Source organism: Eleutherodactylus coqui, chromosome 4 (genome assembly GCF_035609145.1).
Source record: "Eleutherodactylus coqui strain aEleCoq1 chromosome 4, aEleCoq1.hap1, whole genome shotgun sequence".
In the NCBI taxonomy this organism is placed as follows: Eukaryota; Metazoa; Chordata; class Amphibia; order Anura; family Eleutherodactylidae; genus Eleutherodactylus; species Eleutherodactylus coqui.
The window spans coordinates 233,126,218-233,142,728 of NC_089840.1; the positions used below are offsets into that span (position 1 = coordinate 233,126,218).

The 16,511-nt window shown below is 42.6% G+C and overlaps 1 protein-coding gene across 3 annotated transcripts in view; it reads left to right on the forward strand.

The window, feature by feature from the left end:
- The window catches only part of WDR11 (WD repeat domain 11), a 120,548-nt gene that overhangs the window by 85,036 nt on the left and 19,001 nt on the right, over positions 1-16,511 (forward strand). For 2 of the 3 annotated variants that reach the window (XM_066600851.1, XM_066600853.1), the window contains exons 17-20: positions 2,673-2,779; positions 4,696-4,810; positions 11,462-11,636; positions 13,870-13,978. In XM_066600851.1, coding sequence (XP_066456948.1) covers positions 2,673-2,779; positions 4,696-4,810; positions 11,462-11,636; positions 13,870-13,978 — 506 coding nt within the window. The remainder of the gene's footprint in view (positions 1-2,672; positions 2,780-4,695; positions 4,811-11,461; positions 11,637-13,869; positions 13,979-16,511) is intronic. The other variant, XM_066600852.1, reaches the window with a different exon arrangement.

The window sequence follows — 16,511 nt, forward strand, 5'->3', positions numbered from 1 at the left end:
ATTGAACACTTGAAGGGAGCTTGGATACAAGATGTGATATGGGAGGGCATAGAGGCTCTAGTACCGTGTTGTACCGCCTCTAGCTTGGATACAAGATGTGATACAGGTGGGCATGGAGACTCTAGTACCCTGTTGTACCGCCTCTAGCTTGGATACAAGATGTGATACAGGCTGGCATGGAGGCTCTAGTACCCTGTTGTACCGCCTCTAGCTTGGATACAAGATGTGATACGGCCAGGCATAGAGGCTCTAGTACCCTGTTGTACCGCCTCTAGCTTGGATACAAGATGTGATACGGCCAGGCATGGAGACTCTAGTACCCTGTTGTACCACCTCTAGCTTGGATACAAGATGTGATACAGGAGGGCATGGAGGCTCTAGTACCCTGTTGTACCACCTCTAGCTTGGATACAAGATGTGATACAGGAGGGCATGGAGGCTCTAGTACCCTGTTGTACCGCCTCTAGCTTGGATACAAGATGTGATACGGCCAGGCATGGAGGCTCTAGTACCCTGTTGTACCGCCTCTAGCTTGGATATAAGATGTGATACAAGCAGACATGGAGGCTCTAGTACCCTGTTGTACTGCCTCTAGCCTGGATACAAAATGTGATACAAGCAGGCATGGAGGCTCTGGTACCTTGTTGTACCACCTCTAGCTTGGATACAAGATGTGATATGGGAGGGCATGGAGGCTCTAGTACCCTGTTGTACGGCCTCGAGCTTGGATACAAGATGTGATATGGGAGGGCATGGAGGCTGTAGTAGCTTGTTGTACCATCTCTAGCCTGGATACAAAATGTGATACAAGCAGGCATGGAGGCTCTAGTACCTTGTTGTACCGCCTCTAGCTTGGATACAAGATGTGATACAGGCAGGCATGGAGGCTGTAGTAGCCTGTTGTACCGCCTCTAGCTTGGATACAAGATGTGATATGAGCGGGCATGGAGGCTCTAGTACACTGTTGTACCACCTCTAGCTTGGATACAAGATGTGATATGAGCGGGCATGGAGGCATACAGGTTCTCTATGGTATCCTGCAGCATATCAATTCACATTTGCTGTAACTGAGCCTCTAGATTGTGCAAATTCATAGGCAGTCGAGGTGGGCATCCCAGGTGGTCCTATACATGATCTATTGATGAAGAATCTTTGATTGGGCAGCCACGGAATTGTGGAAATTTTGTGGAGAGCTTCTATTGATACCCTTGGCTGTGCGGACAAGCATTATCCTGCTGGCAAATATCTCTTGGAAGCCGCCAGGAGAGGAACACATGTGGCTGCAGGATGTCCTGAACATATTGCTGAGCTGTCATTGTCCCTCGTACCACCACTAGTGGTTACCAACTGTCGTATGCAATGCTCCGAAGACCATTACACCAGCATTGGGGGCAGTGTGCCGCTTCACAGCAAAGGCAGCATTGAGGCTCTCACCCCCAGGTTTCCAGACATGAGTACAGCCATTGATGGTGACCATACTAAACCTAATTTGTCGCTGAAGATAACCCAGTTCCACTCCATAGCAGTCCAGTTTAGTCGTTCATGACACCACTGCAAACGGAGGCGGCAGTAGGTGTCAAAGGCAGTTTATGATCCCCCTCTACTGGTGGTCTGTCGAGGCCATCCTGAGCCCGGTCACCTTGTGTGCCCTCACGCATCCACTGGTCCCAACACCTCCTAACAGTCTGGAGAGAACGACCTAGGTGGCGGATTATTCGTCGATACAACCATCCAGCTTCTCGCATTCCAATAATGTGTTACCTCTCAGACTGTTAAATGGGTGAAATTTCTTTGGCACCGTAGAGACATATATTGGTCAACAAGGTAGAACAACTTTTAGAGCCTTTTTTGACAATGAGCGTACTTTATATTCTACCAAAGACTGGTGGCTCTTTGTCCTTCTTATTTAGGGGAGTCCCAGCTGTGGTCTCCAATCTGTAGTTCTCCATCTGTTAGGATTTGTTATAGTTTCTCAAGAACTGGTAAAGCACAAATTAGAGAACACTACTCTTAAGCTCCAGCACTATTTCTGAGCCTTACCCTGGGTTCATATGGGTCGGAATCTCGCCGGAAATCTTGCTGTTTTGCCGCAGCGAAAAAGTGAAATTTCCGCCGGAAAAGCGCAGCTTCAAAACGTGCGGCACATAGCTGCAGGTTTTGCAGCGGCTTGGCCGCTTGCTTTTCCATTGCGGCCGGCGCTCCCATAGAGAGGAGCTGGGCTGCAATGGGAAAAAAAAAGACATGCGGCTGGGGAATCCACGCCGCAGCGCTGGCTAATGCCGGCTTTGCCACGACTGATTGACCGTCCCGTGTGGACGAGATTTTTGACAAATCTGGCTGGCTAATTTCAGGTTTAGTGGCTGCAAGCGGATTTTCCGCAGCGGAATTCTGCACTGAATTTTCGCAGCAAATCCGCCCTGTGTGAACCCAGCCTTATGCTGGTGGACTTTTCAGACAGGAACTGTTAGGTTTTCCCTTTTTCTAAAAAATATATGCCGCGGAATCGGTCATGACATTTGTGAAGAGTAGTAGATGGAGAGGAGTTAAAAAATGGTGAGGCTCCCAGGAAAGTAGTCAACAATTTACATTAGTTATGGTCTTTAATTGTATGATGTAGTGTTATTTCACAGCTTTTTTTTCCCCCTTTATTACATTGTGCCTGTCATCCGCAGGGCAGTATGGGAAGCATCTCCTGCATTGCTTGGAAGGGGGACACATTGGTCCTGGGAGACGTGGATGGAAACTTAAACTTCTGGGACTTAAAGGCCCGTGTTTCAAGGTGAGCGGTCTCTGGCGGCTGTCCTACATTGTAGCGCATTAACATTTCAACCAAAACTGATACGATCTTACATTAAACTTTATTTGTGAGATTTGTGGTTTCTGAACATTTAGATTGGTATCCAGAATAGAACGGGGATATCATGAATACAAATCCAAAAATACCTTTTTGTATGTAATTTGAATTCCAGAAATGCAGCTGTAGGTTCTTCATTTTCCTCTGAAATTGGCTACTTTGAATGTGGCTGCATTTACAGGGGCAGCACTTCAAAATCCCCCAAACAGGTGGGGGCATTAGTGTTTTTTTTTTTGTGATGGAGACCCTAAGGCCTCATGTCCACGGGGAAAATCAGGCCTGCCGCGGATTCTGCATGCAGAATCCCGCAGCGGGTCCCTCCTTTTCCGCGGACATAAGGCCTAAAAAGAATTACTCACCTGTCCGGACGCTGCGGATCTGCCCTCTGTCGCAGACGGATCTTTTTTCTTCGGCCCGGCGAATGTGCTCGGCACGCCGTGCATTCTCTCTTTTTTTTTTTTTTTTGAACTCCTGCGCTCCCGCGCCAGAGAGCAGGAATTCAGCTGCGGGTGTGCCGCGGATCCGGACGGCTTCCATAGGCTTCAATAAAAGCCTGCGGGAGACCCGCAATAAAATGGAGCATGCTGCGGGTGTTCTCCCGCACACGCAATCCGCGCCTCAGGGGAAAATGACATCCGCAGGTATTTAACTACCTACGGGTGTCCAATATATCCCTATGGGGTGCGGATCACGCTTGCGGGTGACCCGCTGCGGATCTGTCTCAGTGGACATGAGGCCTTATTCCTTTCACGCAGCTATAGAGTTAAAGTAACCCTCCGTTTGCAACATTCTGCTCAGCATCCGCCGGGTCCGGGCCCCGCTTTGGTTTTCCAAGATTTTTGTGTACTGTACATCGGTAGCATAAGACACCACACACTGCTCAAGCATTTATGGGACCAGCTAAGACTGCCTACGAGTGTGCAGGATCCCCATCTGTGGGCAAATGTGCCGCTGGTTAGCATATGGAGCCTGTATGCCTCAATGCCCGGTAGTATCTCATCATGTTTCCAGGCTAGAGGCGGCACAACAGGGTACTAGAGCCTTCTTTTTATTGTAGAGTTTTCCCCAATAAACCTATTATTTTGCTCTAATATTGAATCGCTTACATATATCATTACAATCACACATATAAAGGTGCATCCAAGTCCAACAACTACTACTTGGTGCATTTTCAGTAATATATATATGATTCTCTAACCCTTATAATCCTGTATCAGTGATATAATTTCACTCAGCTCCTCCTAGTGGTGAATGTGAGCAGCCATACTTATCTCTTTTTGTAAAGGCATTTGACAAGAGGGACTTCTTATGTATAGAGGAAGCAATCCCCAATTCGCCGTACCTTCAGCTTCTATTTAGGTGTCAGACTGACTCCACATTAATAATTTTGAGGGTTTTTTTCTTTCTTTCTTTTTTTTTTAAAAAAAGGTTATTTTTGGAGTCGCTATAATAAATGCGATCATAAAAAAGATAATTTGCCTCCGTAGACTGAAATGAAATCGTTTTTCATTGTTGTTTATCCATCTGTGTTGAAGTGCAGGACTACATGCAGAATAATTCGCTCATGCAAGATGTAAAAATCTACAGATTGTTACTATCCCACTGTGGAAACTCACAGATGCATTATGAATCCATTACAGTGAAATCCTGGAATTAATGTGTAATTAAAGTCCATCAATTGTTTTAGTGACTTTTCATTGCTGATGTGATCTCCACGTTGATGGATGGACTGACCCGTTATATGTATATTAATAAGCCTCTCCTACCGTTCTGAACTTTTATCATTGTAAGCACTAACCAATTGCCAAGGCTAACACTTACATATAACCTGTTTGCTTCAGAGGAGTGCCAACTCGCAGGAATGGTGTATGGAAAATCCGTTTTGCTCCGGGCAAAGGCAACCAGAAGTTAATTGTGCTGTACAATGATGGGGCAGAAGTTTGGGATACAAAGGACGTAAGTGTCTTAATGGCCTGTTCCAGCCAGTGTTTTTTATGTTGTTTGGTAGTTGGGTACCCACATTTGACTTTGGTACCCGACATGTAGATCCCTAGTTGGTGGCTGATACATAGGCACTATTGGACCAATAGCTGGAAGGTTGTAAAGCATCACAGACAATTGGCATCCGAGTCAAAGCCATATCACAGGCCATTCAAACCAGACTAAGAGAAACAACTGTCTCTTGTTTTTTGAGGTCAAGGTCGTAGAACAGGCTTGAGACAGACAGGCTTGAGACAGACAGGCTTGAGACAGACAGGCTTGAGACAGACAGGCTTGAGACAGACAGGCTTGAGACAGACAGGCTTGAGACAGACAGGCTTGAGACAGACAGGCTTGAGACAGACAGGCTTGAGACAGACAGGCTTGAGACAGACAGGCTTGAGACAGACAGGCTTGAGACAGACAGGCTTGAGATTAGAGATGAGCGAGCACCCAAATGCTCGGGTCCGCGTTATTCGAGTCGAGCTTTTCGTAAAATTCGAGAGCTCTACTCAAGTAACAAACCCAACTGACTACAATGGAAGACTCGAGCATTTTTGTATGTGGGACGCCGGGTCCCGAGCCTGTTCTTTTTTTTTTTTTTTCTCTGTGGCACGTCACAGCGGGGAGGAGCCAAAAACTGGGGTGGGCTCAAACACAACGGGATGCTCGTTCGGGTAACGAGCACCATCGAGTACGCTAATACTCGAACGAGCATCAAGCTCGACAGAGTACGTTCGCTCAACTCTACTTGAGCTAGGTAGGCTAGAGATAGACCTTCCACCTCGTAGAGTCTTCTAATGTTTCTTCTTGTGCCCAGCAGAGGTCACTGTTGCTTCGGCTTTTCAGTAACTGGTTTTCTCTAAAGCCCGTCGCTATCATTACCACTGAACATAACTATAAAGTGAACTTGCAGTAAATGATTAATTTAAAATTCAAAGCAAAGAAATGAAAGTAATTAAGGGAGTTACAATGAAGCAAGGCCCTGGAAAATCGTGGCAGCTATGGAAAAATGGATACCACCAGCAATATTGTAATTTGCCCTATAGTTTGCAATGATATAACACAAAAATAGGCATTATTGTTGCAGAATGTTCTTGATGTAATATCATTAGGGAAAGCTGGTGACATGCTCATCATTTACCCTATTATGACATTGTAATTCCTCGTGTCTTTTATATAAAAAATACCATATATTAACATAGATATTAATTCCTACTTGTCCCTGGGAATGAAAGGATTAAATGCCAAGGCAAATAAATAAATAAATATATATAAATAAATATATATATATATATATATATATATATATATATATATATATATATATATATATATATATATATATATATATATATATATATATTTTTTTTTTTTTTTTATTTTTTTTTTTTAATTATACTATTGTGTCTGTTCACAGTGACGTCATGGCCTCCTAGAATAATGCCGTACTATATGCTACATTGAACACCAAAAAAACAGTAGAAACCTTGCATTTTCAGTATGTATTGACTTTGTGGTTCACTGCCCCATACAATATGGGATCGTCCCTGGCTCCTTCCTTACTGGACTCGGTGTCGGTTAACCCCTGATTGAACAGATTCTTCATATTACGTTTCCATTCGATTCTCCCACGTATAGTAATTGCATTTTAAATGTCCCATAAAAACCTCCATGCAGACGTGACACCAGGTCCTTCCTACATATTCTTACAGCAGACTAATGCTTGACTGGCTTTGTTCTGGAAATGGACCATTACTCCGTCCCAACAAGACCCACATTTCAGATGTTGGATCCATGGATTGTATAACACTCTGATTCAACATGGTCCTTATCCACGACCTCATTGACTCATGTTACGGGTCTTGTTGGCCACACTAAACGATTCCTCTAGAATTACTTAATTTGGGTCCTCCTTACATTGGTCTAAACATTTTCCTTCATGCTCTTCTTTTCCCCTTTTTTCATCCTTCCTGATTTGTTATTTCTTATGAGTCTATGGCACACACTATTGCTGCCTTTACTCCATACATAATGACTACTAAGCCAATTTTGATTATCTATACCTTGTCGGCTCCAGTGACTGGAGTAGTTTGCTGATACTCGCTTTGGCGGTCATGCACAGCACTATGCAAACGATTTAGGCCGGTGTGGAAAAAATGCCACCCATAAGAATGCTTTCAAAAATTGAAGTGTTAATGGTTATTTTTGTCAATTTAACAAAATGCAAAGTGAATGAACAAAGGGAAAACTAAATTAAACAAATATTTGGTGTGTCCGCCATTTCCCTATAAAACAGCATCCGTTCTTCTAGGTACTCTTGTTCAAAGTCAGGGATTTTGTAGGATTATAGTCAGGTATATGATGAACTAATTATGTCAAACAGGTGGTAATGATCATCATTTTTGTATGTGGGTTGAAACAGTCATTAAATGAAACCTCTGTCTAGGAGGCTTAAAACTAGGTGAGCAACAGCCAAACTCTGCTATAAAGGTGAGGTTATGGAAGACAGTTTTCTGTCACAGGTCAGACACCATAGCAAGACTGAGCACAGCAACAAGAGACAAGGTCATTACACTACATTAGTAAGGTTTCTCCCAGGCAAAGATTGCAAAGCAGACTGGGGTTTCAAGATGTGCTATGCAAGCTCTTTCGAAAAAAAAGCACAAAGAAACTGGCAGCGCTGAGGAGCCACCATGCAAACAGTGGTCGGCCAAGGAAACTTAGTGCAATACCATCAGGGAGGTGTTCTGCAGCAGGACAAGAACCCCCAACATACAGCCAATGTCATTAAGAACCATCTTCAGCATAGAGAAGAACTAGGAGTCCTGGAAGTGATGATATGGCCCCACAGAGCCCTGATCTTCACATTATCCAGTCTGTCTGGGGTTACATGAAGAGACAGAATGATTTAAGCAAGCCGACATTCACAGACGTTCTGTGGTTATTTCTCCAAGATGTCTAGAACAAACCTTCCTTCAGAAACTGTGTGCAAGTGTACCTAGAAGAATTGATGCTGCTCTAAAGGCAAAGGGCGGTTGCACCAAGTATTAATTTGACTTGGATTTTTCCTTTTTGTTCATTCACTTTACATTTTATTGGCAACTTACCTCTCCGCCGCTGCCGGGGCTCAGGCGCATCTAGCCGCTTGGGTCCCATTATTGTAATGAAGTTCTTTTAGCAGCAGGGATTTAAAATCCTCCCTGCTGAAAGGGCTGCTTCTGGTTGGCTGAGCGCTCAACCAGTCAGTGGCAGCGCTCAGCCATTCATTGAATGACCGCTCAGTGATTGGTCACAGCACTCGGCCATTCGTTACATTCATTTTACAGCATCTACTACTTTTTCAGTAAAAAATATTTCCTGACCTGCTGCTGACCCCTTAACCCCAGGAATTTTATATGGCAGGATCACAATCTCCCTCTTTCTACTGGTCACACCTCTAGCTATGCAGCTGAGCATCCTACTGGTCATACAGGTGATCAGCTTGTCATAATTGTTTGTACCTTGTTGTCTATCACATGACCAGGACAGATGTTTAAGGGTTCCTATTGAATGATAGCCAGCAAAGATCTTGAAAACTATTACAGACAAAGAATAAGAAAAACAAACAACAAAAAAAAGTATAATTTTTTTTGGAGGGGTGACTATGGCGTAATCTCCAGACAAAGACGACTGTCATATGTATTTGCCAAAAGAAGTACTAGTTTATTAATAAGACAAGCTGGTTGATTGATAAGCTGATACTTTTTTTGGTAAATACATATGACAGTCTTTAAAGGTTGCGCCATAGTCACGACTCCCAAAAAAAATTTTATATATTTTTTTTGTTCCTTACCTGCGATTCTACATGCTCACCTTATGGGTAGAAAATTTCATAGGTGGGCTGCACCTTCAGAAGAAGAAAGTGGTCTCTGTACTACACCTGCTACCTAATTCTGGGTTCCTCACTTCAGACTTGTCCACACCGGGGTTGCTTCACTCCATCCCTTTTCTTTTCTTCCTATTTCTATCTTGAAAACTATGAGGAACTGATACAGAAAATCTATTGATAAATCGTATAATTATTACAAGAAGAATTAGACTTATTTGTGAGACCGTATTACCCTTCTGCGTTTCCACTGCAGGGTATCTGACTGCTTTGTATAGCTGCTCAGTATGAATGTCTTTGCTTTTTACATAGAAAAACGGCTAACGTTAATTGGCATTTTCTTTTGACATTGATTATAGTCTGGAACTAGTGCGGTATTGCAGTGTAATTATATGGACATGAAATAATGTGTGACCCGGTGACCCTTTATCCAGCTATCAGCTCCTACAGACCAATTACAGAAAGATCAGATTGGTAGTGCAGAAGCATTATTTAAAGAGAACCTGTCCCCACCATCTGACCCCTAACTAACTTCACTGTCCAGCAGGAGTGGAAAAAAATAACCACTTTTAATATCCTCTCTAATGAGATATGAGACATGGTCTTAATAGGATATCTTATTAAGACCACAATAAGGCTCTAAAGTTATCGTTTGCTGTATGCAAAAGAGCAGAGAAGAGTCATCCGGCTGGGAAGAGTCATGCTGACTCATAAGCTGCTGAGCTAGCTGTGCCCTCTTTCTCTTGATAGATGGCTGGTTGCTTCCCCTGTTAAGGTCCTTTTACATGTGACGACTTGCGGGCGTTGCAATGCCTATCAGCCCAGCGATAATTTCCTTTGCCTTCACACAAGAGTGAGGAACGCTCAGTGAATGGAGTTGGCCGGCGATCGCTCCATCCGCCCACCTGTTTACACAGGGCAATCGTCTGATTTTTTTTTTTTTTTTTTTTTATATACCTGCAGAAAGTGAACATTATCGTTCAGCCGCTGCTGGCATTTAGACTGATATCCTTCAGATTCCTGTGATCCTGCGAGAATGCGAATGATTATTGTTCGTTATAAAAGGGCCCTTTATATAAGAAATCCTGACTACTTACTGATGTTCTTTGGATTCTTTTCCTAAAAAGTGCTCTTTCTGGAAAAATAAAGCTAAATTCTGATGTTGCTGGAAATGTATTTTACATAATTGCAGTTTTGCTGTGAATTTCACTGTTTGCAAAAAAAACCAAACATACACCACATATAGAGAATCCAAATCCGCAACAATTATGCTATATACAAACCGATTGTAATGGCAGATCTGTTCTTTTACCTGATACAATCTTGGTTCTTCTTCTGATGGCCATTGGCTCAGCCAATTAATAAATCCCGCCTCCACAACGTGATTTGGTTCTTCGAATTCTGCTCAGCCAATCAATGCAGAGCTGGATAAACCAATCGCAGCCCTCGCAATGATTCATTGAGCGTTGCATTGATTGGCTGAGTAGCGTTGGAGGAACCAATCGGACCCATCGCTTCCTGGAGGTGGGATTTTTGAATCCTGCAAGCAGGAAGTAATCTTCTGTTAGCGAACAAGGACCGCAGAATCCCCCGCGGAGCTCCGGAGAGCAACAGGAGGACCTGGACCGAGCCTTTTAGGTAAGTATTCCCTTCTTTTCCCTGGGAAATGCAGCTAGAGTTTTAGAGATAGTGCTTAACCTTCTCGCAATGAAATCACAGTCAGCAACAAAGCTGCAATATCGCCGTGATTTTGTAGCACCGATATCCCTGTCGCCCGTGTAAAAGAGGGCTTGGCCTCTACAATTGCTGGCTTGGTCCCCAGCTGCAGTACGTGACTTAACAGGGCTTTAAGGGAGAGCCTATACAGACTGTAGCTACTTGGGGAAAACACATAAACTGTCTCTTCCTATATTGATATGTAAGTCCAGTTTTCGAGGCTATTCATGTGGGCTCTCATTGTAATTTAGATTATTTTTTTGTTGGGTAATTTTTTTGAAACATAATAAAGGTTATATCTGAAGAATTACAATATAATAATGCTAAAACCTAAGGGCATTTAGTTTGCATATACTCAGCACTGGGTGTTGTCCTATGGGTCACACCCTTTTTGGCGTTCTCTATACAGGACTATAGAAAAGCTCAATGACTAGTTCCATGGATGCTGTAGTGGCTGACGTTTAGGTGGCCACCAAACTTTCCCAGTAATGGCTGAATAAACCTTGTAGCAATTTTGCTGGGTGATTTCTTTTTGCTTTAGGCTGAAATACTTTAATTCCTCATGAGTTATCATTGTAAAATTTAGAGTAAATATTTCACCTATGTGAGGGCAGCATAAAATAGGGACCTCGATCCCAGCATGGGGTCACTTGTGAAGATGCCGTCATTTTTCATAAAATCACAGTTTATCAACTGTAGAGAGAACTGAGGATTCAATCTTCTCAATGATGTGTTGTGGAGTTCTCTATGTTCATGAGCTGCTGCCCACCTGTTGCCGGTTGACAGCTTTCTCTCTAGAGGGAGAAAGCTGTCAATCAGTCTTGGGGGTGGGGTTAGCCTGCTGCTGATGAATAGGAGGACTCTGTGCTCAGCTGCTTCTGCTAAATAGAGATTTTATGAAAAGTACAGCATCAGGTAAGTGACCTTGGATCAGGGTGGCTGTGTATACGTTATGCTGCCCTCAGATAAATCCGGTGAGATTTTACAGCCGCACCAACCTAAACAATCTTAAAGTAAGTCTAACATTTCACTCTTTCTTTAAGCAGCTTCAGATGGTCAGTTCTTTACGCACTGGAAGAAATATGAATTATCGCGTACTAGATGTTGACTGGTGCTCATCGGACAAGGTTATTTTGGCTTGTGATGATGGCTGCATCAGAGTCCTGGAGATGTCCATGAAACCCGCTTGCTTCAGAGTGGATGAACAAGAGCTACTAGGTAGATTACAATGTATCCAGCAATAGTGCGACCCAAACAGAAGTTACTTAACTGTAGAAAAAAAATGATGCAAAATTGGTGACAAAATCGAGAAAACCTGAACAGAATCTGAATAAGCCCTAACAGCTGTGTTCACACATCATATATGTGTTACAGAATCCAGGCAGAGTTCCCAACAAAGTACAGAACAATATAAGTAAATGGAGTTTTAACAGCCTCCATTCACAAACAGCATAAAAATGACATTTTAGCTTGTTGCAGCTTTTCTGCAGATTTCACCCATTACATTGTAAAATGTGAAATCTAATGCAAAATCTAATTAAAAATCCACATATCTTGTTAATTTATTACATTTTTATGGCAGGTGAACAACCCCCCCCCCCCCCCCCAGCAATTCTGCCATACTAAAATGATCTTTTGGCGTTCATCATGTGTGATGATAAAATATTTGCATTGTTTGGGTTGTTATGAATGTGGTAATACCTATTATGTTTTTGTTGTTTAAATTTTTTTTTTGTATATTATCCATTTACAACGGGTTTTGTGGTGAAAAAGAAGTTTGGTTTTTTTTCCAAGTGGATTTTTCTTTCTTCACATTAAATTTATTGAACTTTTTATGACACTATTTTTTTGTCTAAGGCTGGGCTCACACGGGCATAAACCAATTGCAGAATCCGCGATTGGTGTCTGCGCAGAGGAACCACGGCAAAACACAGGCATTGAAAGGCATGAACTCTCACTTTTTCATTCACTCGCAGATAAGAATTGCGTATTCTGCTAGCGGAAGAAAAATCACAGTCTGTTCTATTTTGTCATGGACTCCACTTGGACAGCCTCCATTGAAGTACATGGAGGCTGTCCGAACCGCAGCCCATACACAATTAAGGACTGCAGGTACCCATGTCCTCACTTAGTGATGGTGCGAAAAATAGAAGTATTGAAGAAAAAAAATGTACTCAGTGAGAGTCAGAACCTAATAGGCTGAGTTACATGGCAGACATGGAGGCCTTTGTCAGGCTTCTAGCTCCCATGGGAACCCGTTGGTATCTTACAATCCCACTGCCAGGTGCTGATGAGTGACAGAGCCCCCTCGTCCTGTCATCTGTTTACCTGTTGCAGTTGCTATTGATTGTGGTATGTAAGGGGTTAACCTGCCTGGATCTGAGGCTTCTTCATTCCTGGCTGTTAGAGCAGGAGCCTGGCTGTCAGTAATCAGCCAAGCCATTGCATTAAAAAGATGTATGTGCAGGTTTAAAAGCCCATTAGTGACCACTGTAGAAAGGTATATTGGTGGTCACTAAGGGGTTAAAACAAGATGCATTAGTTATAAATAAACCTTGTGTCCAAATTGTGATAAGTACAGTGAAGTCATACTGCAGCCCAGTGAGAAAGTACCACGCAGCTCCTTTAGAGGTGAAAGCGGTCCACAAAAAGTTCCAATTGGTTTCATGTTCTTTATAAAACACACAAGTTTGTGGGAGTGTTCACCAGTCCTCTGAATGGCCTACGGTGAATCATGGCATAGGTCATCTTCCAAGTAACCTACTCTACCAGCAGAAACAAAAAAATCACCAATAGTGAAGACCGCCAAGGTTAAAATTCCACACAGCTTTTCTTGTACTTGCCCAAAAGAAGATATCACAAGCCTTTCGGACCTAAAACTTCAACTCCACCGGTCAAATCACCCAACTCAAGTTTCGCTCTTATTGAGCTCCATCTGCAGAAGTGGGAGCAAAACTCGAGTTGATCCGTGTGACCCGTGGACTTGATGTTTTGTGTCTAAACAGCTTGTCATATCATTTCTTTTTTTATGAGTACAATAAAAGCTGTGAGGAATTTTAACCCTGGCGGTACTATTGGTCATTTTTGATCTCCGCTGGTAGAATTGGTTACTTGGAAGAAGACCTAAGCCACTGATTCACGACCGGTCATTCAAAGCACCAATGAACATTGGGCCAAGGATAGGTGTCTTAGAAAGAACTTGACACTGGTGGGAACTTTTTATCCATAATTCTTGTTTGTTAGAGTCTGCTTACACCTCTAAAGGATCTGTGTAATACTATACGGTATTGAAGCCTAACATGCATGTTCTTGAGCAGCGTCTGCCTGATAATGGAAGGATGGGATGTAATAACTGCTGGTTCAACAAATAAGCACAATGCCGTTTAGGATTGGAAGGGAAATCAACTGCTGAATACCCAAATGGTTGTAGAGTGATTGTTTATACTTCCAGATCCCGTTTGGTGTCCGTACCTACTTCTCCCAAGAGCATCGCTGGTCCTTAAAGCTTTCCTGCTGCACCAGCCTTGGGGCGAGAAACATTCCTTAGACATTTCCAGCATGTAAGTTGTTTTCTTTTCCATGATATAAAAAGGGAAACCTCACTCCAATGTGAAAATCTCTATAAAGAGAAGATTGCTCCCAGTAATGACTGTGCTCCTCCTATGATGTTCTGCTGAGTGCACATCAACCTGTAGTGTCATTAGCACAGCTGAAGCCTCCTCCATAGAGGCACCAATCAGGGACCTTGTATATGGGAGAAGAGCAGATGATGGATGTTTGCCGCTGTGACGCAAACCATCAGGATGCAAAGCTATAGAGAGGATCCTTTATTGAAGACTCCTTTCTGAGTCTCACCGACTAATTTTTCAAGCTATAATAATATTCAGAACAACAAAAATGTAAAAACTCAAACAGCGCGAAAGCTTGTCAGTGATGACATCACCAGTCTGGTGACATCATCTGACCGTGGGATTTCAAACCACTTCATTTACACATTATGCGATACTAACAATTGTCATAATATCAAATTCAATAAATCAGTAAATGTTCACATATATACAGATAAAACATGAATTTCATGTCAAACAGTACGTCGGCAAGCACATGTCCATGAAATGAAAGCGTGGAGCTCTTAGACATATAAACACAGTGAAAATGAATGAAGACTTAAGAAAAATACTATATGAGCAGGTTACAATGGCATAATGCATCTGATGTGGTTAACACATGGTTAATAAACGTATCAAGTGAATTAATAAAATGTGTGATTGAGCAGTGCAGCGATAACCGGGATCAGTCAGCGGAACTACAGACAGACTCATGCTGAAAATTCATGTTTTATCCCTCTTAGCAGAGATCGGCTGTCATCCCGCTAGTTCTTGTACCTGGAGACGTTCTCTTCTGTCACTGGCGGTCTGCGACTAATCCCTGTTATTCCTGCGCTGCTCAGGCAAATACATTTTATTCATTTATTGGATACATGGGTTTAACCATTTGTTTACCGCCCTCAGATGCATTATGTCGTTATAATTAGTTAATATAGAATTTTTGATAATTTTTGCTTTGATTCCACTTCCTCGCTCAGGTCACCTGACTAGTCGCATCATCATTGTTATGAGAATTATTATGCCTTGAGAAGGGTTGGTGCGACTCAGAAAGGCGTCTCCAATAAAGTATCCGCTCTACATCTTTGCATCCTCATCATTTACCCTCCATGTTCTGCTCTTCTTGCATTAACACAGACTGACTTTCTATGTTATAAAGTGAACATTTGATATGCATGAATTTGAACATTAAGCCTCTTATGACCAAGGATCATTGATGCCGCTGTATCCAGGTCACATTCTGCAATTCTGGCATTCACACTTTCAAAGACCTCATAACTTTTTTTTTTTTTCATGGCTAGAGGTGTGAGGGATCATTTTTTTGTGGGATGACCTGTAGTTTTTATTGTTACTTTGGGGTTCAAAAAACTTTTTATTTTTTATTTTTTTACCTTGGTGACCAAAAGAAGCACAACTCTGGCATTGCATCTTTTTCTGACTGCCTTCGCTATGCAGAATTATTAATGTAATACATTTTTTTATAAACTGTATCTTTACAGATGCAGCAATACAATTTTTTTTTTCTTTTTCGATGCAACAACTGGGAAAAGAGAGGGGGTAAACTTGTTTTTTAAATGTTTTTATTTTACTTTCCCACCCCCAATAGCGGACTTGAACTTGTGATAGTTTGATCGCTTATACAGTATAATGCAATATAGGGTATTGCATTAGACTGTATTACAAGCTGCTTGTTAAAGACTTACCACGTGCATATTTTAATAGGACAACCATTAGGGCAGCCGTGCAGGCTTCAGCAGACCCCAGGCTGCCATGACACCTGGAAGGCAAGCCTGTGATCTTAGTGCAGCGAGGCCGCTCGGGACACTTAAATGTAGTGGTCAGAATTAATGGCAGCATTTAAAGAGTTAACAGCTGTAATCCGAGTTTTTTTTCCGATCGCAGCTGTTGCAGTCGAGTGTCAACTGTCAAAGACCGTATGGAGCAGGTTCTTCTCCCGAGCCCGCTGCATATATTGTGGCCGTCTATATATGTCTTAACTGCACAGTGTATGTGTGTCAGGAAGGGGTTAAATCCGACACCATCCAGAGACCGTGCGGACATCTACTATGGTATTAATCATTATAGCCCCCTCTATGGAAAGGACAGGCCGGAGGTGGGGGCTTCATTCACAGGCATCCTACCTTTAGGGAGAAGAGCAGTTTGGGGTCACCCAGAGCTTTACAAGCTATATAGGGGAATTCTGGTCAAAGGCTAAGGGGCTATGTCCAAAAAAAAGCTTCTTTTTTTTTCCTAGAGCAGCACCACTTTTGTTCCAATCAGCTTTGTCTAGCGTTGAACCTCCATTGGAATAGGGGTAATACCAGACTTAGCCTATACACAAGGGTGGTTGTGTTTCTAATGATGCTGCATCTGTCCTCTGTGTTCTTTCCAGTTCCATAACCTATTCTGCCAAATTATAGTACTAGGAAATCTGATAACTGAGAGATGGCTATAATGAAAATCCTCTTGCTATGTGTGTCTTCATTAC